At 46.0% G+C, this 26,587-nt stretch overlaps 1 protein-coding gene across 5 annotated transcripts; it reads left to right on the top strand.

Annotated features, from left to right (window-relative positions):
• The first annotated feature begins 270 nt into the window (after positions 1 to 270).
• EIF4E2 (eukaryotic translation initiation factor 4E family member 2) lies at positions 271 to 24,889 on the top strand. Of its 5 annotated transcripts, XM_036911976.2 has the most exons (8): positions 271 to 426; positions 5,934 to 6,048; positions 7,083 to 7,217; positions 10,629 to 10,733; positions 11,875 to 12,027; positions 12,124 to 12,260; positions 18,957 to 19,035; positions 24,645 to 24,889. In XM_036911976.2, the coding sequence occupies exons 1-7, from the start codon at positions 407 to 409 to the stop codon at positions 19,000 to 19,002; spliced, it is 711 nt and encodes a 236-aa protein (XP_036767871.1). In that variant the 5' UTR covers positions 271 to 406; the 3' UTR covers positions 19,003 to 19,035; positions 24,645 to 24,889. The 5 variants fall into 5 exon arrangements, with proteins under 5 accessions (XP_036767871.1, XP_036767880.1, XP_036767857.1 ...); XM_036911985.2 differs by lacking the exon at positions 18,957 to 19,035; XM_036911962.2 differs by lacking the exons at positions 18,957 to 19,035; positions 24,645 to 24,889 and adding an exon at positions 17,409 to 18,921.
• The last annotated feature ends 1,698 nt before the right edge of the window (positions 24,890 to 26,587 follow it).

The following is a 26,587-nucleotide window of genomic DNA, read 5'->3' as shown; positions in this document are numbered from 1 at the left end:
CCTCGCCCGGTCCACCCGGCAACCTGCAGAGGCCGGTTCTGTGACCCAGTACCGCGGGTACCGAATGGACACACCCTCGGGGAGGTGACGAGGGAGCCCAGCCCCGTGCAGCCCGCCCTGGGGGTGGAGAGGGAATTTACACCAAACGATGGGTCTGAGCCCGCGCGGCCCCCTCGTACGCGCGCCCCGGGGCGGCCGGCAAGGACGGGCACACGGCCGCAGCCCTCCGCCTGCGCAGCCGCCCTGCGCGCGCGTCCGGGGATACCCGCCGTACCCGCCCCCACCCGGCCAGCGCGCCGACGTTCCGTCGCACCCCGCGCAACCGGAAGTGGCCGGGCCTTAGGCGGAGGGACCTGGCGGAGCGGAAGTCACTCCGTGAGGCAGTGGCGACAGCGGCGGCGAGAGGATGAACAACAAGTTCGACGCGTGAGTGGCGCGTGGCCGTCCCCCGGGACCCCTTCCCACAGCCGTTCCCCGCGTCCGCCCCTTTCGGGGCCAGTGGCGCCGTCGCAAGGTCTGCGGCGCCGGCCTCCCTCCCGGGGCTGGGCTGCGGGCCAGCCAGGGCCCGGGCGGCCGGAGGAGAGGAGGGGGCTGCGAAGGCGGGGTGCGGGGATCCCGAGGACCCCAGGGTCGTAGGAACCGAGCGGAGCGCAGGGGCCCGGGGGTAGAGGAGGTGGCGTGCTGTCCGTCAGATTTTAGGACGCCCGACCCGGTGGGTTCGATGGGTGCAGGTTGCCAACGGCGTGGAGGGGTGGAGACCTCAGCGGTTTGGGTGTTTTCGCAGCCCGGCCCCCCTGTCTTTGAATCCAGCTTTCCTCACACACTCACTCTGGTCTGGCCGTGTCGCCTCTCCTGTCTGAGTCTGTTTTCTCATCTGCAAAGTGGGGACGGTAACAGAGCCCGTGTCCTAGAGCTGTGAAGATGCAATGAGGTAATGTGGCTGCTGCGCTCGGCTCAGTGGCGGTTCAGTTACCCAATTCTGAGAGCCTCCCTGAGACTCCGTCTTTCTTTCTCGTCCCCCTCCTTTCCCTTCTTCCACCACACTTGGTAAGAGCCGCTGGGTTTCATGCCCAGTGGGTATTCCTGTCATCACCTCCTTCTGCCCCCTGCCTAGCTCCAGCATCAAACAGTTGGGAGGTGTGGAAAAGAAAAGTATTTTTGGGTATTTCCCTCCACTAATTATATCTCGAGATTAATTATGTTCTTACTTCTAGTCGTCTAGTAAAGCTCTCTGATCTAACAAAGACCTGGATTTCCAGTCCCAGACCCGCCAGTCACCAGTTATTTGACAGCAGTTACCCAGTCTCGGAGCCTTTGTTACCCAAACCACAGTAGTGGTTAGTGCCCTACTGCTGCGCTGGGGTGGGATAGGGATCAAATCATTCAGCCATGCTTAAAAGTATTTTGTAAATTGCTAAATAGTGACATATAAATGTACAGTGGAATTACTGTTAGTTTAGATTGTGAACTGCTGCTGCTGATGGGAAATTGGTGTTTTTCCAGTACAATGAATGCTAATGCACAAATTCAGGTGGCTTGGATTCCAGTAGCCCAGGCAGTAACTCAGAAATGTTTCCCGGTTGCTGAGATGTCTTTGCTACTTGAAAAAATTATTTGGCAGGTCACTTCAGCCTGCCACTTCCAGCCTGTTGCGTAGCTGAGCCCATCCCCATATGAACCCTCCTTGCCCCATAGTAAACTCTGCAACACATAACTCCAGATCGAAATCCTGCCTCACAGAGCTTTCTGCAAACCCTGTACCCCTTCCTCACTGAATTGAACAAATCAGTGTTTCATGTTAAGGAGACACTTTGGGTCATCTGGTCCAGCTTACCCAAATCATTTGGAGGTCTGCAGTAAGCTAATTTAAGAAAGGTACTATTTCCACAGGCATCTGCTAGAGACTTTTTATGTATTATTTCTACTCCTAACAACCCTGCAAAGGGGATCTTGTTACCTCCTTTTACAGGTAAGAAAAATGAGGCTCTCTGAGCTTAAATAACTTGCCCACAGCGAAAGGAAGGGCCATATGGTGGGATTCAAATCCAGGTTTATTGCTTAATGGTTCAAGCACCTCTTGACAAAAATTAACCTAGGTAATTTTTAATTAGTTCTAATTATTAACTGCCCTTAAACTGAGCCAGGATTTTTTAACATCTGTTTTCTGTATAAGCAGGAAAAAACAAGGCTTTCATTTGCAATAGCAATTTACATCAGCTCTCCTGCCCCTAGTTTTGTTTTTGTTTTTCATGCAAAAAGTCTGCAGTTTTTAGAACATTATTACATATTTGCCTTCTACACTCTTTACCTAAGGAAGTATCAGAAACGAAAAGTCTAGTGCCTGGAACTAAGTACAGTAGTTGGTAATCTGATGGGCTCAGATTAAGGAGGAACTCTAGCCTCTTTTGCTGTGTGGCTTTGAAGTCTAGCAACATAACCAAAAACTATTACTGTTCCCCGCCCCCACATCTATTGCCATTGATCCTATTGACGTGTAAAACCCCACGATGTTTTCACTATTCTGCAGTCCCAGTTGTGATAAGCTTGGTTTTCAGATGTAGATGTCATACTTGATTTTGTCCCTATTCTCTCTTTGCTAGTTTTTGGCCCATTAGCTCTTGCCTCCACCATTTATTTGGCACTCATCCTATGTGAACTTGCATTGCAAAGATTTTAGAAAACCATTCATTAAACATTTTTTTTCTGCCTCTGTCTGATGCTGGACATGTAAAGGTGAATTAGGCTCAAGTTCCTACCTGCAAGGAATTACTCTAGTCAAACAATGTGAAGATGTACCTGGGCAGAAGATCCCTGAGCTAACTAGGAGCCATTAATTAAGTCTGGACAGCCTCAGAGATGGTAATTGCCTGCTTGAGTCTATGGAGCACTGGTTTTCACTCTGGATTGTTGTCTTGGCTCAAATCCAGTTCCAAGCTGGGAAGAGTAGCCTCTCAAGATAGGATGCAAATGACTTGCCTTAAGTGTAGGCTCAGAGGGCAGGTAGCTGGTTAGCTCCACCCTCAAGAACCTCACAAGATGAAAATCGATTAGGGTTTCCATTTACCGTCACCGAGGAGAGTTGGGCAGTGTGGTTGAGGGATCACAGTACAATTGTTTCTTCTCTGACATGATTATTTTTTATATTCTTTTATTGCTTTTAGTAGTGATTACCACTAGAAAGAAAGGAACTTACTATTCTTTGCTTGGGACTAGCAATATGAGATGCTGAGGTGACTGTGTCACTCTCCAACATTTAAAGGGAAGGGATCCCAGAGGAAATTGGGGTAGGGGGAGAGCTGAGAAGAGAGGGAAATGGTTGAGTCCCTGGGCTATGCCTTGAAGAAGAGAGGTAGGAGCTGTCTTGGGCCTATGCCATATAAAAACCCTTGAGATGTTCTCGATCAGGAGACAAAAAACTAGCCTGACAGTATAGCTGGGACAAGTGCAAACATTTATATAGGGGATTTCAGAAGAAGGGAGCCTGACTCAGCTTAAGGAGAGATTAGGAAATATTTCCAAGAGAAGTTGGCCCTCAGTCTGAGTCCTGAAGGCAAGTAGGGGAAGAGAAGCTCTCAGAGAGACCATGTAATGATCAAGACAGGAGTGAGGTCGAGGAACTGCCAGTGGGTTGATACCACTAGAGTGGAAGGAGTTTGTTGCAGCCAGGCAGGAGGTGGTGTCCTGTGTAAGCAGAGCAGGGCCTTGATATGCTGAGGCCTGAATGTGGTGCCTTCTCTCTTGAGGCAGGTCCTTGGGAACAGGGACTCTGTAGTACCTGATACACACAGTAGGTACTTGGTAAATGCTGTGGGACTTGTGTGCTAGACAGGCCCCTTTTGGAAAAGAAACCAAACCAACTTAAGTTTAATAAAGGGGAAGGGGTATTGGACACTCGGTACTGGTCTCCCAGAAATCCAGGGAGGTTGAACTAAGCCAGCGAGATGGGAGCATCGCAGGCAGCCCCTGGCCTGCCCACTTCGTCTGCTCAGCCGCTTCATTCCCTCTCTCCCTGCTGGCTTTCTCTGCTTTTGCTCACTGTGTTTCCCTCATGATTTTTCCATATGGCCCTCATATGCTGCCCCAGCTCCTGAACCTGTGTGGTCTTTCATCTCTGGGTGAAAAGCTAAGGGAGAATTCTCCGACTTTGAGCTTGGCTCTGATAGGTTATTAGCCAGGCTCACCTGCTCTCTGGCCAGGTGCCCTTGGCCAGGGTGGCGGTGGGAATGTTCGTGGGGAGCGAATGACCGCCTGAGTATACCCTACAGCTAGGGCTGTGGAATGGGCAGAGCAGTTGTCACCCCAGCACAGGACTAATACAAATGCTTTACAGTGTGTTTCAGTATCTGTGTAGGGCAGTATCATTTCTAGTACCTTTCTTGAGAATTACCTAATTCCCATTTAACTAGTCATTAGGGCCAGAAAGGTAATTTTGGTGAAGATCTTTGATAAGCTAATGGTCCAGCTCTAGACTAAACAACATTCTTACTATCTTTGTGAACTCACTTTCCATTGATTTTTTTGTCTGAATCCAGTGCACTTTAGGTGTACCTGAACGTCTTAGGGTAGTTTCACTTCTTTTAAAAGGCTAGTGCCTGAAGTACATTTGACTATTTATAAGGGAGGAAGGCATTCATTCCTTCTTTCAACCATTTTTTTTTTCCATTTAACATTGATTCAGTATCTTCTTGTGCTAGATCTTCTTGTTAGGGCAATATCTTCTTGTCCTAGGTGCTACAGTTACAAAGATCAAGAAGGTAAGTGTCTAAGGGATCCCTCTGTCTAATAGGAAAAACAGACACGGGAGGAATGGCACAGCAGGCCGAGGGAGTGGTGTTCACAAACAGCGGAGATGTGGGAATATAGGCTGCTTTGCGAGGTAGGGGAAGGGGCAGAGTAGGTCAGTAGGCAGGAGTCAGATTCTAGTACATTTGAAGTACATTTTATTGTGCTTCATCGTGCAGGGTGGGCACCAAAGGGCAAGGACAGTGGAGAGTTTGGAGCGTGGAAGTTAAATGAGCAGATTCTTTCTTAGGAAGGTCATGGTGGTGGGGGTGTGGAGGATGGAGGGAGGGAGCAGCTCATTTGAATCAGGGAAACCGCCTGGGAATTTCCTGTAATAATTGAGATGATAGGAGGAGAGGGCCTGAACTACAGCACTGGCAGTGGGGGAAGGATAAGAGATGGTTAGAAGAAGTGACAAGAAAGATAGGTAGGTTTTTAAACTTCGTTTGAAATGCTAAAGCAGTTATTTAACACAGAAACTCTTCTCGTTATTGACTCTTTATTATTGTTATTATTTTTAATTTTATTAAGGTATGATTGATATACATTCTTATGAAGGTTTCACATGAAAAAACAATGTGGTCACTACATTTACCCATATTATCAAGTCCCCGCCCGTACCCCAATGCAGGCACTGTCCATCAGTGCAGCAAGTTGCCAGAGATCCACTCTGTCCCTTCTCTGTGATACACTGTTCTCCCCATGATCCCCCACACCATGTGTACTAAACATAATACCCCTCAGTCCCCTTCTCCCTCCCTCCCCAACTGCCCTCCCACACCCCTCCCCTTTGGTAACCACTAGTTCATTCTTGGAGTCTGTGTATTGACTCTTTATTTTTGTCCAAAAAAAAACCCCAAAACAGTCCCTTTAACTGTTTACCTCTTGCTGCTTTGTGCAGCCTATTAGAAAACTGCAAGACAGTGCTTTTTGGAATTCACATGTTACCTAAGGGGCATTTCATTTTTGTTCAGTCCTCCTAATTGCCCTTCTACATTCCCTGGCCCTTCTCTCATCTCATGTGCTTCTCATTGCCTGTATTTTGAGTAACTTCGGTTGATTACATGGTTGTTCATTTGACCTGGTGGCTTTGTCAGGTAAGCAAGAATCAGTTCAGTCATGGAACAACATTGTTTTGTCTTCTCATTCAGATTAAAAGATGATGACAGCGGGGACCATGATCAAAATGAAGAAAACAGCACACAGAAAGATGGTGAGAAGGAAAAGGCAGAACGGGACAAGAGTCAGGGTGGCAGCAAGAGGAAGGTGAGTTTCCTGCTGCAGGATGTAGTTACCTTTGGACTTGAGACTTGATTATCTATTGGAATTGGTTTATCCGGGAGACCGTGGATTAACTTGATAGCACCCTGTTTTGGAATACCTAGTTTTGTTCCTTAATAAAAAAAAAGGGATTGTTGAATCACTGGAGTTTATTTTGGTACTTAGAGCTTTTCTCTTGTCACAAGAGTCCCTTAGCCTGAGGGACGGAAGATTAATCCTGGTGTTTAACAAGGCTTTTAGTTGCTTCATAAGCTGCTGTTGAGTATTTCAAATCCTGCACATTCCTTGAACTTCTAAACACTTTAGTCAGTAATAGTCTAAGCTGAAAGTGACTTGGAAAATAAAATTAGGAAAATGAGAGATACTGATCAATTTATTTCCTGAAACATGAAAGCAGTTATTAATTCATGTGTTCCACAATATTGAGTACCCTCTGAATGCAAGCATTTTAGGTGCTAAGAGGACACAAAGATGAATGAGACTGTGGATCAAGGAGCTTATGTTTAATATTGGCAGTAATAACAGTAACTGACATTGAGCACTTACTATGTGCTAGGCACTATGCTAACAAGCACTTTACATCAGTTAATTTATTTGAGTCTCTCAGAAACCCTGTGAAATGATTGTTATTATTTTTCGCACTTTTCAGATAAGCAGCTGAGGCACAAACACGTTAAGCAATTTCCCCCAGGTCACTAGCCAGTAAGTGATAGAATGTCATAGAGAAGGCGATACTTGGCCTGGGAATACATTGAGATAGACACAGACATAAATATCTATGATAGGAAAGAGAAAGTTTTAAAAGCTATAAGAACACCAATAAAATGTTACAGGAACTTTGAATCAGCTAGCCACTAACGAAGTTTACTGTGTAAGCACAATTTTGGGCACATTGCAGGTAATCGAGGATATATCCTTTTTAACTGGGGAGGTGGTAAGGGATGACACTGTACAATGTTTTCTCCATCTCTGAGCATTTGAAAAATGTCCAGGATTAACACATCATCTCTAATTCACAGGCTGTTGTCCCTGGACCAGCAGAGCATCCCCTGCAGTATAACTACACTTTCTGGTACTCCAGGAGAACTCCCGGCCGTCCCACTAGCTCACAGAGCTACGAACAGAATATCAAACAGATCGGCACCTTTGCCTCTGTGAGTACTTAGTGGTTTAACGTAGTATGCCTTGGTAACACATTCATGCCCCTGTTTTATCACTGTGTTTATTTACCCTCTTGGTAACCTATTTAGGATCCTGGTTTCTTTAGTTGACTGAGTCCCTGAGGGGTCAGGATGTTCATTCTTAAATATTTCTCATTAGACATTTATTGGTAACATACATAGGTGTCAACAAGTATGTGAATTGTGGAATTGATCAAAAGGGGACAATACCGAAATACAGCTTTGTTTGTTTAAGTAGCTGTGTGTTGAGTCCTTAGTATGCACAAAGCCTCATGGGGGACACAAAATTTTATAGTACATGGAGTCTGTTCTCATGAAGCTTGACATTAGAGTTCAAAAGTTTATTTTGTATTTAAGAACCTCATGTTAGGGTTTTGGATATTTTAGTGATTATGCATAAAGTAACATCTTTTTTCTGTGTTCAGAAAGAAAAGTGAAATCTCTTAATTGTTCTTGACAGTACCGTCAGGGTAGAAAGCCCAGGCTCAATTACTTGATTAAGTGGAGGAACCAGCATTGAACCTTAGGTTGGATAAGCTATAAAAGCCACATTCGAAAGCCCATGCATATTTTTCACTCTTCCAATACATCAATATGCATGCCAAGAGACTCCAAGTTTTAAACTATTGCTTGCTAGACAAATTAAATTTATCTGTTATTAATCAGGTATATAACTGATAATCAGATCATCTGATCACTATACTGAGTTGATATCATTTCAACCAGAAGCAAAGATCTTCCTTTACTTGGCCTGTTTTACAGTGTTCCCTTTTTACTGGTAAATTTAGGCTTTTTTGAGACGTGAAAAACAGCTTGTGCCCTGCTTCGTATTTGGTTCAAGAAATGTTGAATGAGCTCAAAGCACTCATAAGGTTCTGAAATGAACTGGGACCTGCCCTTAGGGACACAAGTCACACCCAGGAATTTCTCTCACAGGAGACAGTGAAAAGCGCTGTAGGGAAGGCGTAGCTGTAGTGGTTTCGGAGGTCAGAGGGAAGAAGGAATTAATTCCTATGTGCAGAAAGCCTCTTTGGAGGAGCCGGCTTAAGACTGAATTTAAAGAATTTGAACAGCTGATAAGACAAAGGGATTCTTGGCAAAGGAAACAATAGAATTAAACTTTTAAAAATATCTATACTTTGCTGACATTCCGATCTATCACAAAAAATTTGATTACCTGCTATGTGGGAATGCTAAGCATTCATTACAGGTAGAATGGCAGCCATTATGTTAACAACTGGCTAATGAGCATCTTGAAGATCAGAGGAGAAACTGAACTGGGAGGAAGTTCTTGTTCAGGATTCTGTTCAGGTTTTTTTTGGTAATTAATATTTCCAGCTTTTTTCCTTTCCTCTTAAGAAAGGCGTATATGAATTTACCCAACTGGATAAGGTGCCAGGAAGGTTTTGTTTTGTTTTGGATGTATGTTGAGTTGAATAGAGTTTATCATCAGCTCTTAGGATAATGCTGCTTTGATACTCACTGGGTGTGTGGCAGAGAATTTAAAGTCTGCTGTCATGTAATTCAAGGCATTAGGAAATATCTCATAATTAGTTAAATTGTTCACAGAGACATAATCACGTTGTGAAACCTTTTATCAACTCCAAAGCAGTATTTTCCAGTGGATCTTAGTATCCAGTATTTGATAATTATTTAAAACTTTTTAAAATCAGGGTGACTAAGAGGGCAGTGTCTTAAACTGGAAAGAGCACTGGGCTTAGGAAATCACGAGGCATCTTTATTCTGGTGCTTGACTCTGTGGACTGGGACAAGTTCTGAAAATATTTTCTCAACTGTAAGAGGAAGAGTAGTTGAGATGATTTCTGAGTCTTTTCTCCATCTCATATTCTGAATCTGAACATTTATTTTTTTGGTTTGAAAAATGCAAATTGCCTAAAGAGAAAGAAAAAAATATTTCCAAGTTTAAGAGTATTTCTTGAGCTGCTGAATTGTTTCTCTTGTGTTTTGACAATTAGACTGGAGGAGACCACACCATTAATAAAGTAGTGCTTGATTGGGGAATTAAGGATTGCTGGTTACTTCCTTCCCACACCACGCTCCAAACTCCTGATTCACAGTGGGCCACAGGTTCTAGTGAGTGTACTTTGTTTCTGTCCACTGTTAGGGTGGAAAAAGATGATTGCTCAGTGTATGTGTGTGACCACTTGCTGTCCCAAATCTCTGTATAAAATTAAGCATAGCAGTTGCTACATTGAAGACCTACAAGTGGCATTCTTACATCTTTGTAACATGGAACACTTCGGTGTTCCTGCTCTGTGGAGAAATTGAGGGGCCAGCTGTTTCCCACAGTGTACGGTCTGTTTCTCCTCAGTTGCTGTCCAGATCTGGAACTGTGACCTCCATCTCTGTCTCTTCAGTGCCCATTTTCAGCTACACATGGTATCTTGCTCAGCAGTGTGTTAGCAAATGCCATTTGTTTCTACAGGCTGTTACATGTCCACTCTTTCCTCCTAAAGTGTGCTTTTCATGAAGGCCAGTACTTTGTAGGTGCCCTCTGAGTTACAGAGAAATAGGGAAGTAATCTATCCTATCAAGTAACTAATGAGAGAACTGGGAATAGCACAATGAGTATAAATGAGCATACATCTGATAGAGAGATATGTCTGGTTATCCAACAAAACTCTGAAGGAAGGACAAGGAAAAACACAAATTTGCTAGCTAAGGGAGACTTAAACCCTAAGTTTGAGAAGCTAAGTTCTGTGTGGTTTTGGACTGCCCTGACCTTAGCAGCAGTACCATGGTTAGAGCAATGCACCAGTTGTTTCCATCACTTGTGCTCAGTAACTAAGCAAAACTAAAATATTTCATTGTAGCTAATGCTGTCTGCCAGTAACCAGTCTTTGATCAAGAATTGATCAAAGTTCAGGTTATAAAATAAATGTTATGGGGATGTAATATGCAGCATGATGGCCATAGTTAATAATACTGAAGTTTTTAAAAGTGACGTGGTCCTAATAAATACATTCAGGCTGAGTTTACGTGACACTAAATATATCTCGAGGCTAAAGGGTTTCCACTGTGTGAAACAAAGTCCTCTTACAGCGTGTGACGGGAAGCCCTGCGGCTTCCTCGGGGGCGCATACTCACGTGGCCTCACCCACTTCTGGCTGAGGCTGGCACTTTTAACCTAAATAATTTATTCTTACATCAACAGTATTACATTTTTTTTTATCAGACTACATTATGCTTTCCTCTAACACCTTCCTTCCCACATGAAATCCCCCAAATGAAAATGTGTCCTTTAGAATGTACAGCCTATAGCAGAGTGTCTTCCATGTTTATGCTTTCCTCTTAAATAAACCTTGGTTCATTCAGAGAAAAAGAAAAGACACATCTTTTGTACTCCTGGGCCCTCTTCTGCAGGTGGAGCAGTTCTGGAGGTTTTACAGCCACATGGTACGTCCCGGGGACCTGACAGGCCACAGTGACTTCCATCTCTTCAAAGAAGGAATTAAACCTATGTGGGAGGTGAGGACTGAGAGCCTCGGACCGCCTTTCTGCCTTTTTTCTTTAGCCCTGCCACGTTTGAAGTATTTCAGAGCTTCTCTCAAAGCTGCGTCACTATTTGGTACATGCTTGGAACCAGGGCTTCCAGGAAAGTGCACTGATGGCATCGCTTATCTGTGCGGGTGGTTTTCAGGTCATTTCATCATGAACCTGGTCTGTAATAACATTAAAGGGTGGTTTTTTTTTTCATTACCCTTATTCCCATAGAACTGGTTTGTGTGTGTGCGTGTGTGTGTAATATACTACCATAGTACACACATTATTAAAGTGGGTAAAAAATAATCTTACAGGCTGAGCTTTAAGATCTCTTTGCTGTAATCCCTCTTCTATTCTGACACCAGGGCAGTTTTCTGGATGACAGATGTGGTCTCACACACCCCAGGTAGAAACCTAATGCCACCCTTCACTGCTCACATCATCTTGAACCTCAGCCACCCTTCAGGGCTCATTTCCCGTCATCACTAAAGCTTCCCTTGAGTCAGCTGGCTCCCGCTCTTCGCATCTCCCTGTCTCAGTTTTGTACGCAGACATGTTCTAGTGCTTGCAGAGCCCGTCATCTGCTTTACCCGACTAACTCCTTTGTCCCTCAGCACCCAGCCTGAAGGGTTCCTCCTGAGTGTCCTGTCTTGTGCTGCCTCCGCTTACTGAGCATGACTCTGTTGCAGCAGCACTTGTCAGACTACTGCTGGGATTCGTTTTTCTGTCTCTCCCTACTCGCCAGGGTCTGGGTGGAGACTGTGGCCTCATGACAGTATCTGAGACATGGTGACACTTCATACACTTTTAACAAATGACGTGAGGAATGATCTGTGTTTGAAATCTGATGATGTTTCATTTTGATTCCTAAAGTTCTGGAAAAAAAGGATTATTTTTAAAGGGTCTCTTTAGCCATTTTTTGTAATGGTTTTTACCAAGGATCCCCACCTTGGTTTTCTTTTTTCCCCATTTATTGTTTCCCTAGTCCTACCAGCATATTCCCTATAAAATTGAGTGATTGGAAAATGACTACACTTCTTACTGTTCAAGTGGCTTTTTACTGCCTAATGCAGAAGAAAAAGAGCTATGGAACTGTATTTTAACTTTAATGCTTCCTCTTTCACAGGATGATGCAAATAAAAATGGCGGCAAGTGGATTATTCGGCTGCGGAAAGGCTTGGCATCCCGTTGCTGGGAGAATCTCATCCTGGCCATGTTGGGGGAGCAGTTCATGGTGGGGGAGGAGATCTGTGGGGCTGTGGTCTCTGTCCGGTTCCAGGTAAGCCGCCTCCGGGCAGGTTTGGGGTCACGTGTTGCCTTTGCTCTCCTCACTGCCTTCGGTGTGCTTTGATGATTCCTTCTGCTCCTCCTGTAGGAGGACATTATTTCAATATGGAATAAGACTGCCAGCGACCAAGCAACCACGGCCCGAATCCGGGATACTCTTCGGCGAGTGCTTAACCTACCTCCCAACACCATTATGGAATACAAAACCCACACCGACAGCATCAAGTACGTGTTGGGGGCACTGGGGGGCTGTGTCCCTAAGCTTAGCAGAAGTAGGTCCTTAGTTGGGCCCAGAGGAGTATGGTGGTACAGGAGACCGACTTAGGGAGAAGGGACAGACCAGTCTTCCCCTCTAGTGCTTCTGGCCACTCGTAGCAGTTCTTTGCTGGCAAGGCTCCCTTCCCACCTACCCTGTGGGGTGCTTTGTGTCAGAGAGGGCCCGTCTGCAGAATCCCTGTTGCACCGCCTGGGCTTGCTTTATTTGCACAGGCTGTCTTGTCTTTCATTTGCTATACACTATCTTAAAATGAAAGACAAAGCGCTTTTCCTTTTCTTGCTGTTTTTTAAGGTAATTTCACTGAACTGATCAAGTCTTCCTCCCTGTCTACCTCTCACCCCACTTTGGCATGTCTTTTTAACCTGTTAGCTTCAGTCTGTTTTCTTTGTCCTGGGATCTTGACTTCTTCTTGGGAATGATGATCCCATTTCCGTGTGTGCAGAGCTGAAGTGCTAAAGGAAGCAAATTAGTGTGTTTTGTGGGCATAGAGAGCAGGGACGCGTGAATGCCGAGGGAGAAACGAGCTCTGCGGTCCACCTGGGTAGGACTCAGGGCATGGAGCTGACCGTGCACGGGTGAGAGTCACTGGTTAGGGCCGCTCCTTCCGGGACTGAATGTCATAAATAAACTCAGGTTATCAGGAAGAAGTTGTGGGGTGTGGCTGGTAGATTTTTCTCCAAACTGGAGGAAAGCTAGCCAGCTGGGGACCAGGCCTTGAGGTCTAATTTTCTCCTTTGACTCCCGTGTCAGGATGTGCCTGTGGCAAGTCTCTGCCACTCTGCCCCCTTTCCCCGTCTGTACAATGGGGGGTACTAGTGCTTCACCGGACAGAGTGGGCGTCAGGCTGATCTGACCTTTGCAGCTCTTCATCCTCAGATGGAGAATGCTCTTACAGGGCCAAGTATATTACTGCTGTCATCATTATCATTAGCAGTGATATCATCATCATGTTACTAGGAATGAGCCCAGCACTTGTGTTCAGCAGGCAGGCTTGGGAACCTTTCCCATGCATTCAGACACAATGTGCGTGGGGTTGGCTTAAACTAGCTAAGTGCTAAGTGCCAATTCTTAACTGGGAACACTGCCACAGGAGTTGTTGGTCCGTAACGAGGTGGCTGGGTGTGACTCATCATAGCCACCAGCAGTTACTAGCCAGCCATGGCCCTGGTGGCTTGGCTTAGCAGTCCTGTGTGAGCTGTGTTTTTCTCTAGGCAGATTTTTCCTATTCTGTATCTGGGATAGAAGTAGTTTCTGCTTTCCAGCCAGACGCAGTCCAGGCTGGACAGAGCCACACCCTCTTTTTCTATGACTCTGTGTTCAAGGTTCCCAAATGCCCCATCCCATTCCCCCAAAAGCAAACTTTTCACATGGATAGGAAAGGGAAAGAGATACTTTTCAACTCTCCCCTCTCCACTGTTCCCCCTCTCTCATACCCTGGGACAGTTCTTCCTGACTTATGTAGAACCGTGTACGAGTTCTTACAGAGTCTAGGAGAGCCTGTGGGCTTTTTGCCTTGGTCTGCTGCTCGCTGCTTTTTCCAGAGGTCTGCCTAGTACACCAGCCCTGCAGCTACAGGGACCAGAAGACCCTCCTTGATACCCAGATGCCACTTGCCCTAGCGTCTCCCTCTCTTTCCTCTCCCAATGTGCCAACCTTTTGCACTTCCACTAGAATGCCAGGCAGGCTGGGCCCCCAAAGGCTCCTTTTTCAAAACCTCTGGAAGCCGCGGTTGAATGTGCCATGACCCTCTCCCTGTCTGGATGGCACCATCATTGAAGCTGGCATCATCGGAGTCTCTTGTTGTGTTGGCGTGCTACCTGGAAGATCCTTCTGTCCTGGACAAGAGGAATTGGAAGAGCATTTTATGTTTTAAGAACAGGCTGACACGCAGCAGCTACAACAACAGCTGAGATCACTTAATAAATGGTGCTAAACTAGCTTGTCTCATGCTCTTGCTCTTTATGGTGCATCAAAGAAGTGGCCTTGCAGTCTGACTGTCACCATATTAAGGAATGGCACAGACTTCTCCATGGAGGGCCATCTGGGGAATGCCGCCTCATTTCCATAAATCCATTGTATATTGTCACATGGTATTTTTTTCCAGTTCTGCTGAGTTCTGATGTAAGGAGGTGACATGTAGCTCTCACAACGAGACTCCACTTTCTGGTACTTGAATTTTAGTTCCCATCTAGTCACACATCCCATCTGACAAGAACAGATTATTTCTGATTTAGAATTCAGCTTGAAAAGTCTCCTAAGGTTGGAAAGGGGGATCCTTGGCCTTTGCTTTGCTGACTTTGCCTTTACTTCAAAGGAATCTCTTGCTTGAAGGTAAAGCCCTGCTTCCTTCCCATCTGTATGTGGCTGTACGTATGTAGCTTCCTTGCTTTGTGTTAATGGGGTTTTCTCACTGTGCCAAAGCTGCCCACGCCATAAGCTCTTTGCCAGCTTTCTCCCTCTGCTTTCCCTTTAGGGCCAGATGATCTTCCTCTTTGAGCTAGCCCTGCTTGCCAGGTCTCTAGGTTCTAGAACTTCCCTTCCTCCCAGTCCCCAGGATTATTGTGCATCAGGATCCGGGGTGTGGAAATGTCTTCCTCCTGGGTGACTCTGCTCCTTAGGCTATCTGGTGTTGGCACCTGCCAGATCTGTGTGCTTCCTGGCTCGGCTTACATGTGTGGCAGCTTGGCCTTTAGGCTCCTAACTGCACGTGGAATTTCAACAGGCCTCATGTTACTTTAGGTTTTCTTAGCACCTACACCAAAACTAAAAGTAAATGATTATTGTGGACACTAGGTCAGGTTGCCTGATAGCATCTGTGAGGGTGGCCATGGGTATAATGTGGAGTTTTCCAAACTTGGCTATCCCATTTTGGCAGCGACCCTGCCCTTGTTCCATCCTGACTGACCACCAGTCTCTCTGTGGCCTGGGAGCCCCACAGAACACACACTGGGACTAGCGCCCTGGGCTCAGCAATCTGGAGGCGTGTGTGTGTGTCAAAGCTTCTGTGTTTATTGCATATCCAGAATTGGTTGACGTACCTAGAAAACAGGAGATCTGTTGGTGTATGGAAATGCCTGTTCTCTGTTCTCAGCATTTGTCAGAGAATTCCCTTCTGTGGCCCCTTCCCTCTTGCTTCCACTATTACATGTTACCAACCTAAGTTCAGTTCATATAAAGTCTGGGGGTTGAGTTCGAGGTCACCTTCCAGAGTAAGAGTTGATTAGAAAGCACCAAACTGACTGTGAGACCCCTCTGGTCATTGCCACGTAAGAACAGAGGTTAGAAGTCTTCGGCTTTGTTCTAGTCCTTGTGGCTCTCCCACTGGTGTGGCTTTGTTTGAGCGAAGGAACAGCATTTGCTGGGACTTGAGAATTCAAGGAAAGGAAGAAAGAGCCAATAGCTAATCATCCCCAAGTACTCTGGAGATGAGGGCTGCTGAAAGTGGTGAGGGACATTTTTTTAGGAGTGGCTTAGAATTCACAGTCGAGTCAAGCAACCTCTGCCTTGCTATGTTTCAGTCCAAATTCCAGTGGCCTTTTTCAACTTTGGTTTCTCCAGCTTTCCCCTAATCACACTGCTTATAGCCTTTTCCTTGCACTCCTTGGTGAGCTGAGCAAACACTGCTGCGTTCTGTGCCGGGTGAGCTGCTCTGCTGCAGATCAGATGCCCGCCTGCTGCCTCCTACCCTTGGGTATTGCCAGCAGTTCACCCCTTAAGGGTGAGCAGGTCCCATTGAGAAGTGGGAGACTTGTTAAATTGTTAGCTCAGGGGCATGGCTCCTCTTAATGTGGCCAGTCAGTGTTGGGGTTTCATAGGTTTGGGTCTTTGCAAGCATCAAATGACTCACTGTAGCCTCCATTTTGAGGAGAAATCTCATAACAGCCAGGCCTGCAACCCAGAATCATGGGACCACCAGGACACATCTCTGGGCACAGAGCCATAAAAAGCAACATCGCCTTTTGTGAGGGAATTCCTCTTTGGAATAGTCCCACTGAGTCCTTGTGTGCTTCTGTCCTGGAATGGAAAAGGGGAGACAGGGCCAGCTTCATTCTGTGGGCCACAGTGCTGGGGAGGCTGACCAGACACCTTTGCAGAGAAAGTTCAGGGTAGGTGACTTCTGTTTCGTCCCTTTATTCTAGAGGGGAAATGGGTCAAATTTTGGGGACTTCCCTTTATCACATCTAAATTTCATTGTATTTCAATGTTGAATTTTATAGGCAAGGATGAAGCGACCCTTCTGTCGTAGCTAAATCATAGCCCAGCGGGCCTGGGTGATGCCAGCATAATTACTGGCCTGGCTTTTTGTTGATGAAATGTCCCTCCTACTGATACTCAGGACCGCAGCCAGACCAGCAGGAGGCTGAGCTCACCCGTGAGCGGTGCGGGCCAGCTGACTGCAGGCTGGGGGCCAGGCTGGGGGGTGGGGTGGGCAGGGGCCAGCACAGAATGGCACAGAGGTGAGATCTCTGCTCCTAGGATTTGCTTTCTGGTAAGTGAGCTGGGACGACAGTGGTCTTTCAAGGACTCTGTTACTCTGTCATGAACCTGTTCAGAATTCCCTGTAGGATATGTTAATCTCAGGATTTTTTTTTTTTAGAAACTCCATTCATATGATACTTTTCACATTTAACTTGTTCTTTACCTTTAAAAGAAGCAAGTTTTAATATTATCTAATATGCCTGGGATGCCAGGTGGAAAATAACTAGAATATTCACACCCAGCCTTAGGTGTCTGATTTGCCTCTTAGCCAAGCGTTGGCCTACAAGAACAGGAGGAAGGGTACCAATGACTGTGGCCACTGTTTATTCCCACTGAATCCATGTGAGGACATTTCTTTACCCAGATTCTTCATGTTGAGGTTTCCTATGAAGGAGACACTTCTGAAGAAAATGTGAGGGTAGTTTAGTGCTAGAATGGATTGGAGGGGAGCTCTGGGGTCCCTGTGTCCGCAGGTTCTTGCATAGAGAACTGCTCTGTTTGCACTAGTGTAGGCCTTTGTGGAAACAAGGATAAATGAGGTGAAGCTTTAGCACAGCCATGTAATTTCTTGTTGATCCCCTAACTTGCTTAAAATAGAATTTAAATCTCCCTGTTAGAATGAAGAGCAGTTTCCTGGGCCGTTGGCCAAGCACTGAGTTTTGCTTTGCCCTTATCTTCATTTGAAGTGAAGAGTGCTGGCCTTCTGATGTCACTCCTGGACTCACAAAGTTCATTGCGTTACTCTCCCTCCAGAAACGGCTGTGGAACAGTGGTCTTGCTGTGGAAACTGAGTTTGTGAATTGACAAAGACTGGCACGCTGGTTTGGCCGGCTTACATTTTTCTTCAATTCACTTAGCATATACGTGTAGCTTTGGTCATAACTCTGAAGAAACCATTAACTGCAAATCAACCTCTTATTCTAAGAGGTATATCATTAACTTGTAAATGCTGCAGTTCAAAAGGGAAATGCTAATGAAACTAGTATAAATATTGCCTGCAAGAATTAATTTGTTGTGCCAGGTCTCTCTTAATCCCTCCCTGTTTAGAAAAAGGAAAGCTATCTGTAGAAGGCCTGGAATGAAGTATATGTTAGTGGCCATAATATTAAACCTGTAGTGACTAATGAACAATGTTGTCACCCTGGGTATTGTCACCCCATTCATGGAATGGAATAACTGATAACAAGGAGTTTTAGGTTTAGAAGCACGAAATTACCCATTTTTACATATGTGTATCTATGTGTGTGTGTATATAATTCCAGGAACTTAGTAGACACTTTGTCCCTAATGGGGCTAAGAAGTGGCCAGGGCAGAAAGGTAGGGCACCAGCTCCTCTGAGAAAACTTGAGGCGGGTTCGGGCTTCCTGATGTGTGAGGGATCTGGTTTCCTCCTGTTTGGTGGCCAGCAATCACCAAAGGCTTGTTCTTCGTAGAGCACCAGCCTACGAGACTGTACCCCTCAGTCACATTTCTTATCCCTTCCTAACCCCAAATCCTACATTGAGTTAGCATGAAAGTTGTAATGAGCATTGATCCCTGGGTATTTTCGGCTGTTGTGACCTACACAGCTTAAATTTTAAGGTAATAGTTAAACGGATATTTTCAGAAACAGATGGCACCTGATACAGTTTTGAGGTGAGTTTAGAAGGGTCAAAGGGTTGGTTGGAAATGTGGAAGCAGAGAAAGTGGTATGATGTCCTCACTGCATCTTTAGACCTCATCCTGCTGTTGGGTACCTACATTGACCCTCGGTGAGTCTGGACAAAAAAAGACCGTTTCTACCACCTGCCCTCACACCCCCAAGCAGAGAGTGCTGTCGCCTGTCCTGTGGAGGAGTCTCCAGTGACAGGTGGGCCTGGCTCTGACCTCACTATGAAGGAGGAGATAGGAGTGTTGCAAATCCTCGAGGAAATAGCGAGGGCCAGACTTGGCCAGCAGAGCAAGCCAGAAGTGCCCAGTGCCCCTACGAGGTGCCGGCCACCGCTGCTGATCTGAGGGGGGAGCCTGGGTGGGGAACCTCACTGCGGGGCTGCCAGGTGTCTGTGGGTCTCACTCAACCCGAGGGTATCTGAAATGGGATGTGGGATTATCATGTCTGCTCTCTCTTTGTTAAAAAGCTTTTGATCTGAATGTGCTATTGTGTTTTTTTGTCTCTGGTTTGCCAGGGCCTGGGAGGAGTTTCATGGCCTGGTGAACAGCAGCGGCCGCTGATCGGACGCTCCCCCTCTGTCTCTCACACTCAGGGTAGGGCCTTGTCTATCTTCTCTGTAACCCTGTGACATACCTCTCAGCCATAGGACCCCTCTTCCCAAGGGGATGCCCTCTCCTGACAGGAACCTGCTCCAGCCTCTCCTCTTTGATGATCACAGCCTCAGAAAAACACTGAGTCCAAAACCACTGGATTGTTGTCCTATGTGGGTCACATGTCTCCTGGGGAACCCTGGACAGGTGACTTTCATTATTACCTCTGTTTTCCCATTTGGAAAATGAGGTTCAGCAGACTAACATGTCTCAGACCTCTTTGATAACATTTCATGGTTATAAATGTGCCACATATCTTTTGTCTTTTGCCCAGATGTGGCCATTTAAAAATTATCCTGCAACTAACAGGGCAGTTCCTCGGGCCCCAGTATGGGTTAGGTGAGAGGTATGTCTTGTTTGCTGGTGGTGGTTGTCAGTTGTGAGGAGGGAGTGATAGAACTTGAGGTAGTGCATTGAGGTAGAGGTCACGTTGTACTGTAACTAAGCCGTCACATTTACTGGCAGACAGAGGCCCTGGGATCAACTGAACTGAAGGCTGGGTCAGCTGAAACATTCACTTTAAGAACATTTGTATTTCCACTAAGAGAGCGCCAAGTCCATGTCTGTCTTGTTAGCAAAGGGAATTGGGTAAAGTTATTCTGGATAAGAGGGATGGATGAAAGCACAGAATCAGCATGGCCTGGCCTGAGAGTATAGTCCTGGACATTTACCCACCATCCAGCACCATTCCCTGCGAAATAGAGAATCTCTAAAATTGAAACAGAGCATGTCAACAATGGTAGTATAGTAGGTGCTTCAGAAGTCCCCCTTCCCAGGCTTCTCAAGAAAAGGAGACTTGCATCCCTCAGATGGGCTAGAAGAGAAAGGAGGACGCTGAGGGACAGGAGCAGGTGGCCAGGGTCTGAGTTCCCCTGCGGGCCGATGTGATGTATGACGGCCCCAGGGCTCTGGCACACACCGTGATGCTACTCAGGCCTTCTCTCTTAATAGTTTAATTCCCTTACTATTAAATGAATTTTTACATGATAATAGTAGATTTTTTTAAATTATAGTTTACAAGGTTTCTCTGTAAAACACAGTCAACATAGATTTCCAGATGGCTGCTAGCATACCCAAGGAGAGGTGAAAAACCTGCATCGGCTCTGATATTGGGCACATTGACTTGCAAGCTGAAAAATAGCAGATACTCAAAATAAGTTACATTTCCAGAGGCCTGGTGCTATAATGAGATTGTTTAAATAACATTATCAGGTTTAATTATTTCTAAAAGTCCTTTTTTCTGTTTTTTTAATGCTTACATTTGTGTGTGATGAAAAAGGCTTTTGTCATAGTTTTATAGGCAGTGTTTACTTCTTAAAGTGCATAAAATTGTGGTACCTTTAAAAATCAGTAGTATTTTAGGTTCCATAAAAAAGGGGCTTTAAAAATGCAGTAATGAAATTGAGATAGTTAGAATGGAAAAAAATTTTAAATTATTCTTTCTCCCCTTAGCTGACACTGAATCCCCCAGAATAAATATCTTTGAATTGCTTTGAAAGTCATGTATGTGCATAATTGTTGTTTTTGTAGTCTTTGTTGTTTGGGTTGCCCCCACCGCACCCCACCCCCGTGCAGCAGACAAAGGAAGCACTTGATGGTCTAGGTGTTACTCTTGAACCACAGCCTTGAAAGGCTGAGTATTAGGGTCTAAGCAAAGAAAACAACTCACTACATTGTCTTAACAGACTTACAAAGGACTTCACATTTCAAGTCTGTTGATACAACCTTCAAAGAGGTGTTCTAATTAGTGCACCTTGCTTGTGTGTGTGGGAGCTGCCACTTAAGAGGCCCCTGACACTCCGGCCTTCTCTTCTTGCTTTGCTTTTTCCCCCTTCCAGCTAGATCATGGTAAATGAAGAAATAAAAACTGCTATTTATGTAATTCTTCTTGAACCACAAATACTTTTTCTCTGTTAATGTATTATGCCATTACATGTAGCTGCTACTGTTTTAGGGCTATTTCATTTGACCTCCATTACAAATAAGTACATCCCTTTTAACCGTGGCTTCAGTGCAATTCCCATTTAGCTGCTGGGGGGAGATTCTGTTACATGTATGTCTGGGTTGGCAGGCATAGCAGTGATCTGTCTTGTTGGGGAATGAACTTGGCATGATCACTCAGTGGGAAATTAGAGACTGAAATTTGCCCCACTGAACCTGGAGAGGGTTTGCATTTTATTTGATATGCAGGGAGGGAGAGAAGGGGAAGCCAGAGCTTGCCCGCGGTGAACAGCTGAGAGCCAGAATGTTCCCCTGAAGACTGTATGTACTTGAGCCTGTAGGCCTGTGAGTGCCCCCTGAGGGCTCCCTGCAGAGCAGAGACTCAGGTAGGGCTCCTCCTCAGCAGCTCCCAACTGCCCCTTGAGGACCCAGAATCACTTGGTGCCCCTGCTGGGCACCAGCACAGTGACAGGTTGCTGCAGGAGGGGCATTCTGAGGAACCGACTGCCTTCATCCTCTGTGGCCCACCCTCAGAGGCTAAGCTCTACCTTAGCTCATTCTTTTCAGAGTTTGAACTTATACTTTCTCTAGAAGTACAGAAAGGCAATCATTTTGAGACACAGAAGGTTAGAAAGCATTTCAGAGTATTTGAGCACGTTTTCCCTAAGATGCCTGGGAGTGTGATGCTGGAAACCAATTCGGAGGGGGCGCTGGTGTTTCTGAGGCTCTGCTATCAGGACAAAGGCTCACCCAGTAGAGAAAGACTTCTGACTTACACTAGCACTGTGGTCTGTCAGCTCCCCTGTCCAGTGTCCTAGAGGGTAAAATTCCCCTGGGATAAGTTAAGCTATATTATCAATACCTTGTCTGAAAAGCCCCTTTAAATCAATCCACTAGGCTAAGTCCCAGTTGCTTATTTTACATAAATTCACAGATGAAGATGTAACAGTTTCCTTCAAAAATATCTTTATATCACTGCAAAACCAAAAGCAAACCATAAAAGCCTTCCCAATAGCCCCTGCACCTACACAGCACTGCTAGGGGGCTAGAGGGGCTGGTGCCTGGAGCTCACTGGAGTTTTTCAATTGTAGTTTGCTTTTGAAAAACAAGTTGCCTGTGGCCTCTGCCACTTCCTGCTTATGTTCTCCCTTTCCCTGTTTCTAATCTCTTGTGTGCTGGGCACATCGGCCTGGGCTGAGGGACGACGTAACTGAGAATCAGTTCCCGGCTGGTTTGAGGTGAACACATTGCTCACACTAAATATGGCACCAAGCTATTCTCAACCCACTTGATATCAAGAGGCTGACTAAAGCTGCCACCAGCCTTCTTCAGCCTGTCATTGTCAGGAGCCTGTCACCCACACTCATTGCTCTTTGTTTTCATTTAAGTCAAACTCTGGGGAAACTCAGGTGGATTCTCCGGCTCATGTGCTCTTTTCCTCCCCTTTCCATTTTACAAGTAGACCTTAGAATAATGGTGACTTCTTAGGTTTTCTGGAAATGAAGAGATCTCTGACAATAGAAATAATCAGAATAAATATTCAATATGTGAATGGGAATGTGTTACAGAGTTCAGTTTACCTTCTACAGAAAGAATTTGTTTCTGGCCCAACCCCAGCACAGAGCAGGAATTCTTCCAAAAGACAGGATGACCTGCTGTGGCGATGCCTTAACCTGAAATGCTCTTTGCATCACCAAACAGCTGAAAGGGCTGGTGCTGTCTCTCTGCCCCAAGAGAGGTAATTCTTCCATAGCCATAAAATTCTAATTCTTCCTTCCCGCAGCCCCGCCTTTTGTTCACTTGTCTTATTTTTCCCTGCTGCTGACTTGCGATCCAGTTGCTCTATCGGGATAGAGGTGGCATCAAAAGGGAAGAAGAGCAAAGCAAACCATTCCTTCCTAATCGCCTCTCTGTTATCAGAGGCGTCCTCTGCCACACAGACTCAGCCCTACAGCACATCGGCCCTAAGGGGCCTCAGAAACAGCACACACGCGTCAGTTACACCTGATTTCCTCCGTCTCGCGATCGGATGTGTTCCTTATCCTTTGTTACCTACTTCTGGTACTCCAGTGGGGTCTCTCCTTTTGAAAGACCTTTTAAAAAGATGATCACCCCATTAAGTTCCCTTTGTGTTCAGTCTTAATGCCTTAGATGGAAATCGTTGAAGTACTCAGTAGCCATTGATACAGGGGCTACATGGTCAGGCATGTCGGCTATAGAAATACCAGCGGGCTTTCAGGATAGCATCAGTTTCTTCCCAGACAGAGTCCACCCACACCGGCTCCAGCCTCCGCTCTCACAGTACTGGTCCACGCCATCGTCTTCGTGTAGTGAGCGAGGGCTGTTCGTGACTGCCCGACGGCCTGCTGCCAGGATGGAGGAGCATCTGTTAGCCAGTGGCAGGAGGAAGCTTCTGTTTGGATGGGCTGACCATTTTCTTTCATCAGTGTGTATTTACTCTGGACCAGTTGCTATATGCCCAATCAATTGTAGCAGTTTTAAATAGGCCAGTTAAGGCCAAAGCTTCTAGAATGTCCCATTAAGGTTAAAAGGAAACAATGACTCAAAAATAAGGTCCACGAGAACTTGTTTCAAAACTTCAGACAAATTTAAGTGTGAAGTTCTGTGCCACAGCAATAGATGACGTGACCTTTAAAGCACCTTCCAGCCCTGAGATTTTTGGAATTCAAATGGTGATGTGAAGTACTAAGATGTTGTTGGGTTTCTAGTATGGAACTAGTAACAGGATTACTAGTGGGTGGCTGAGCCTGCCTGCATTCAGTAGAAGGCAACTAAGAGGGTGCACCTTACTGTATCTCTCTCACACACATGTGCACACACACATACACGTTCTCTTTTGAGAATTATAGCTAAGTTTCTAAAGTGTAGGGTACCCAGATTACACCCACTGGAATATCCTTTCGTTAGCTGCATAAGTTTTGAACCAAGGGTTGGTTGGTTTTGTGAACACATGATATTGTCACATGGTTCTTTTAAAGTATATGTGTGCATGTGTGTGTGTGTGTAAGAGAGAAGGATTTCCCTCCCACTCAAACTCCAGTTATAGCCCAGTTTCTGCTGTGCTCCCTTGCCCATCTTCCACCTCAGGTAACCACTTTTGTTGGTTTCTTGTGTAGCTTTCAGAGTTTCTTTATGTCTGTACAAGCAAATGGAAACTATGACCCGATTTCCCCCGCCCCCACTTACACAAAAGGTCATGTACATGTCCACTCACACTGTTCTGCCCTTAACACGTCAGTTTCTCTTGGAGAGCTCTTCCTATTAGTAGAGAGCTTCCTTGTCTTGTTTTTTTAGGTTGTACAAGTGTCCCATTGTAGGAATGTGCCATGACACTAATATTCAACCAGTCCCCCATTGGTATGCATTTGGGTTATTTCTAATCTTGCTATTGCAAGCAATTGAGTCAAGTGTGGAGGGGACTTGGAGGTTGTTTGCTGTGTTGGCTTTAGATTAGTGAGGAAGGAAAGTCCTGGGGTGTGTCGTGAGGGCCGTAGAGCTGCTGAGCCCACATCTCCCCTTGTGTGTGTTTGGCTGCTTATATAGATGATTTGTATATTGAATGCTCTATTTTCTCCCATTTTTTCTTTCAGGGACAATTCAAGCTTTCGAAATACAAAAATCACATTGTGAAAGTACACACGCTGGCAATAATCCTTTTCTGTATGTGTGTCTTTGTCCGAAATGGATGGGGGGTCTCCAGCTGGCCCTTCTGCCTGCTCACTGAGGGACGTCCCTGAGCCACGTGCTCCCCCTTTGCACTCATTCCTAGAGGACGGATTCCGCTAGACACCTCCAGCATCGCTGACTTTATAAAGCGGAAAAACGGAAAACGTGACTTTGTTTAGACACACTTTTTTTTTACTGGGGTCTTCTGGGGGAAGGTCCGCCTTCTGTTTTGCTGTGTGCTGTCCAGATGCCCCTTGGGCATTCTGTGCGCTCTTCTCTGCTGTGTGAAGGGCGCTGTGACCACATGTACAAGCCAGAGCTATCGACGGAAAGTTACCAGTATTATGAATGTCTGTCCACCCAGGAGAAGCTTTTTGTTGAAGAGTCCCGGAATAGCTATAAATGCTCTCTTCTAGCTCTGCCATTAAATTATTGGGACATTTTGTTTATTTCTCTCCCCTCTTTCCCCAAGCCCATCACTTTCTGAAAATATGTTACTAATTTTGTGTAGTCTCCTGCTTTATGCCCTCCAGGCTTCCCTCTTGTGGGACTTTAGGCACGGCTGCACTTAGAATTTGCATCCTGTGGGCCGCACTGGTCCTAGTATGAGGTGGCTCAGGGGGTCTGCCTTGGTAAATTAAACCGGAGCAGAATCCAGTTTGATGAGGAGCTAGATTATAAGAGATTCCAAATGCAGGATTTGGAGCAAGGTCAGTGCCTGAATCCGTCTTCCCAGAGGGGCAGGGCCAGTGTGTCCTGCCTGTTTGTGGGTTCTCACATGCCCCTCACTGAGGAAGGGAAGCAAAGCCTTCTCGGCACATACTAACGATACGGTAAATTCTGTGATCCTGAAGTTGCGGCATCTGAAGAAAAGGTGAGCATGATGGATGGCTTTCTTTGTATGGTTGTGCCTGTCTCCAGTGGTTGGAGAAACCCGCCTTCAGTCCTCATCCCTGGGTATGTATGTTAGCGAATGTGCGCCGACCCGCGGTGCCCAGAGAGAAACCTCGTGCAGGCTGCTGCAGGCGTGCTTTAAGGATGGCCAGTCGCGTGCCAGAGAAGCCGGGTGATCTGACTCCAGAACGCCTGAAGTCAGGGAGGTCAGAAGAGCGCCTTGGATTGAAGCAAGTACCGAGTGCGCCCGACAGCAGCCTCCAAGGGGCATGTCCTGCCTGGCTCTTGTGAGCACAGATCACAGTACCTTAAATTAAGGCCTCTCCTAAAACCTACCCTTGAAGGCCAGGGCCTTAGCCACCTGGTCTCAGAGAAATTGTGTGAGCATTTCCTTACTGTGTTCATATTAGTCTCTCCCTTCTTTCCGACTCCTGAATACCCTCTAACTGCCCCTGTCCCGGGATGCTTTTTCCTAAAAGAGCAGGACTACGGGGGCCAAAAGGGAGGAGCTCCTGTTACAGGCAGACGTAGATCGGATGGGAGGATAACGCAGTGATCCAGGAATACGAGGAAGGAGTTCTGGGTCCCAGGCAGCTGTGAAGGGCTCAGGCAAACAGGAGCAAGGCTGCTCCTGAGGACTGTCTAGACCCCAGGGAGGTCCTCACTTCCGCCTGCACTCCGATTTGCCAGGAAATTCCAAAGAGCGACACTGGGAGTTGCCCTACTTTGGGCATCAGCCTGGCTATTGCATGGGTACATGTGTGTGTGATGTGTGTGTAAAGTGCTCATGAGGAAGGGTTTTGTCCATATTCATATTTTTGTGCTTTTTTTTTTTGTAGGGAGGGATCTCATTTGTTCAGATTTTTTACTCTCTCATGTTTTCTAGAGCTGCTCATGTGTCCCTTTCCTCTTTGTCATTGCCGTATTTGAAAGTTATCTTTACCTGTCTGAAATAATGCTTATCATCTGCTGG

This window comes from Manis pentadactyla, chromosome 6, assembly GCF_030020395.1.
Source record: "Manis pentadactyla isolate mManPen7 chromosome 6, mManPen7.hap1, whole genome shotgun sequence".
Lineage (NCBI taxonomy): Eukaryota > Metazoa > Chordata > Mammalia > Pholidota > Manidae > Manis > Manis pentadactyla.
The sequence above is the reverse complement of the archived record's forward strand: the minus strand, read 5'-3'. Positions and strand labels throughout refer to the sequence as shown.

Bases quoted from the DNA above. Each gene is read 5' to 3' on its own strand.
- EIF4E2 (XM_036911952.2), top strand. From the start codon at position 407: ATGAACAACAAGTTCGACGC. The intron at 12,028-12,123 runs GTAAGCCGCCTC...CTCCTCCTGTAG, and splicing joins TGGTCTCTGTCCGGTTCCAG to GAGGACATTATTTCAATATG. The intron at 12,261-13,983 runs GTACGTGTTGGG...CACTTCCACTAG, and splicing joins ACCCACACCGACAGCATCAA to AATGCCAGGCAGGCTGGGCC.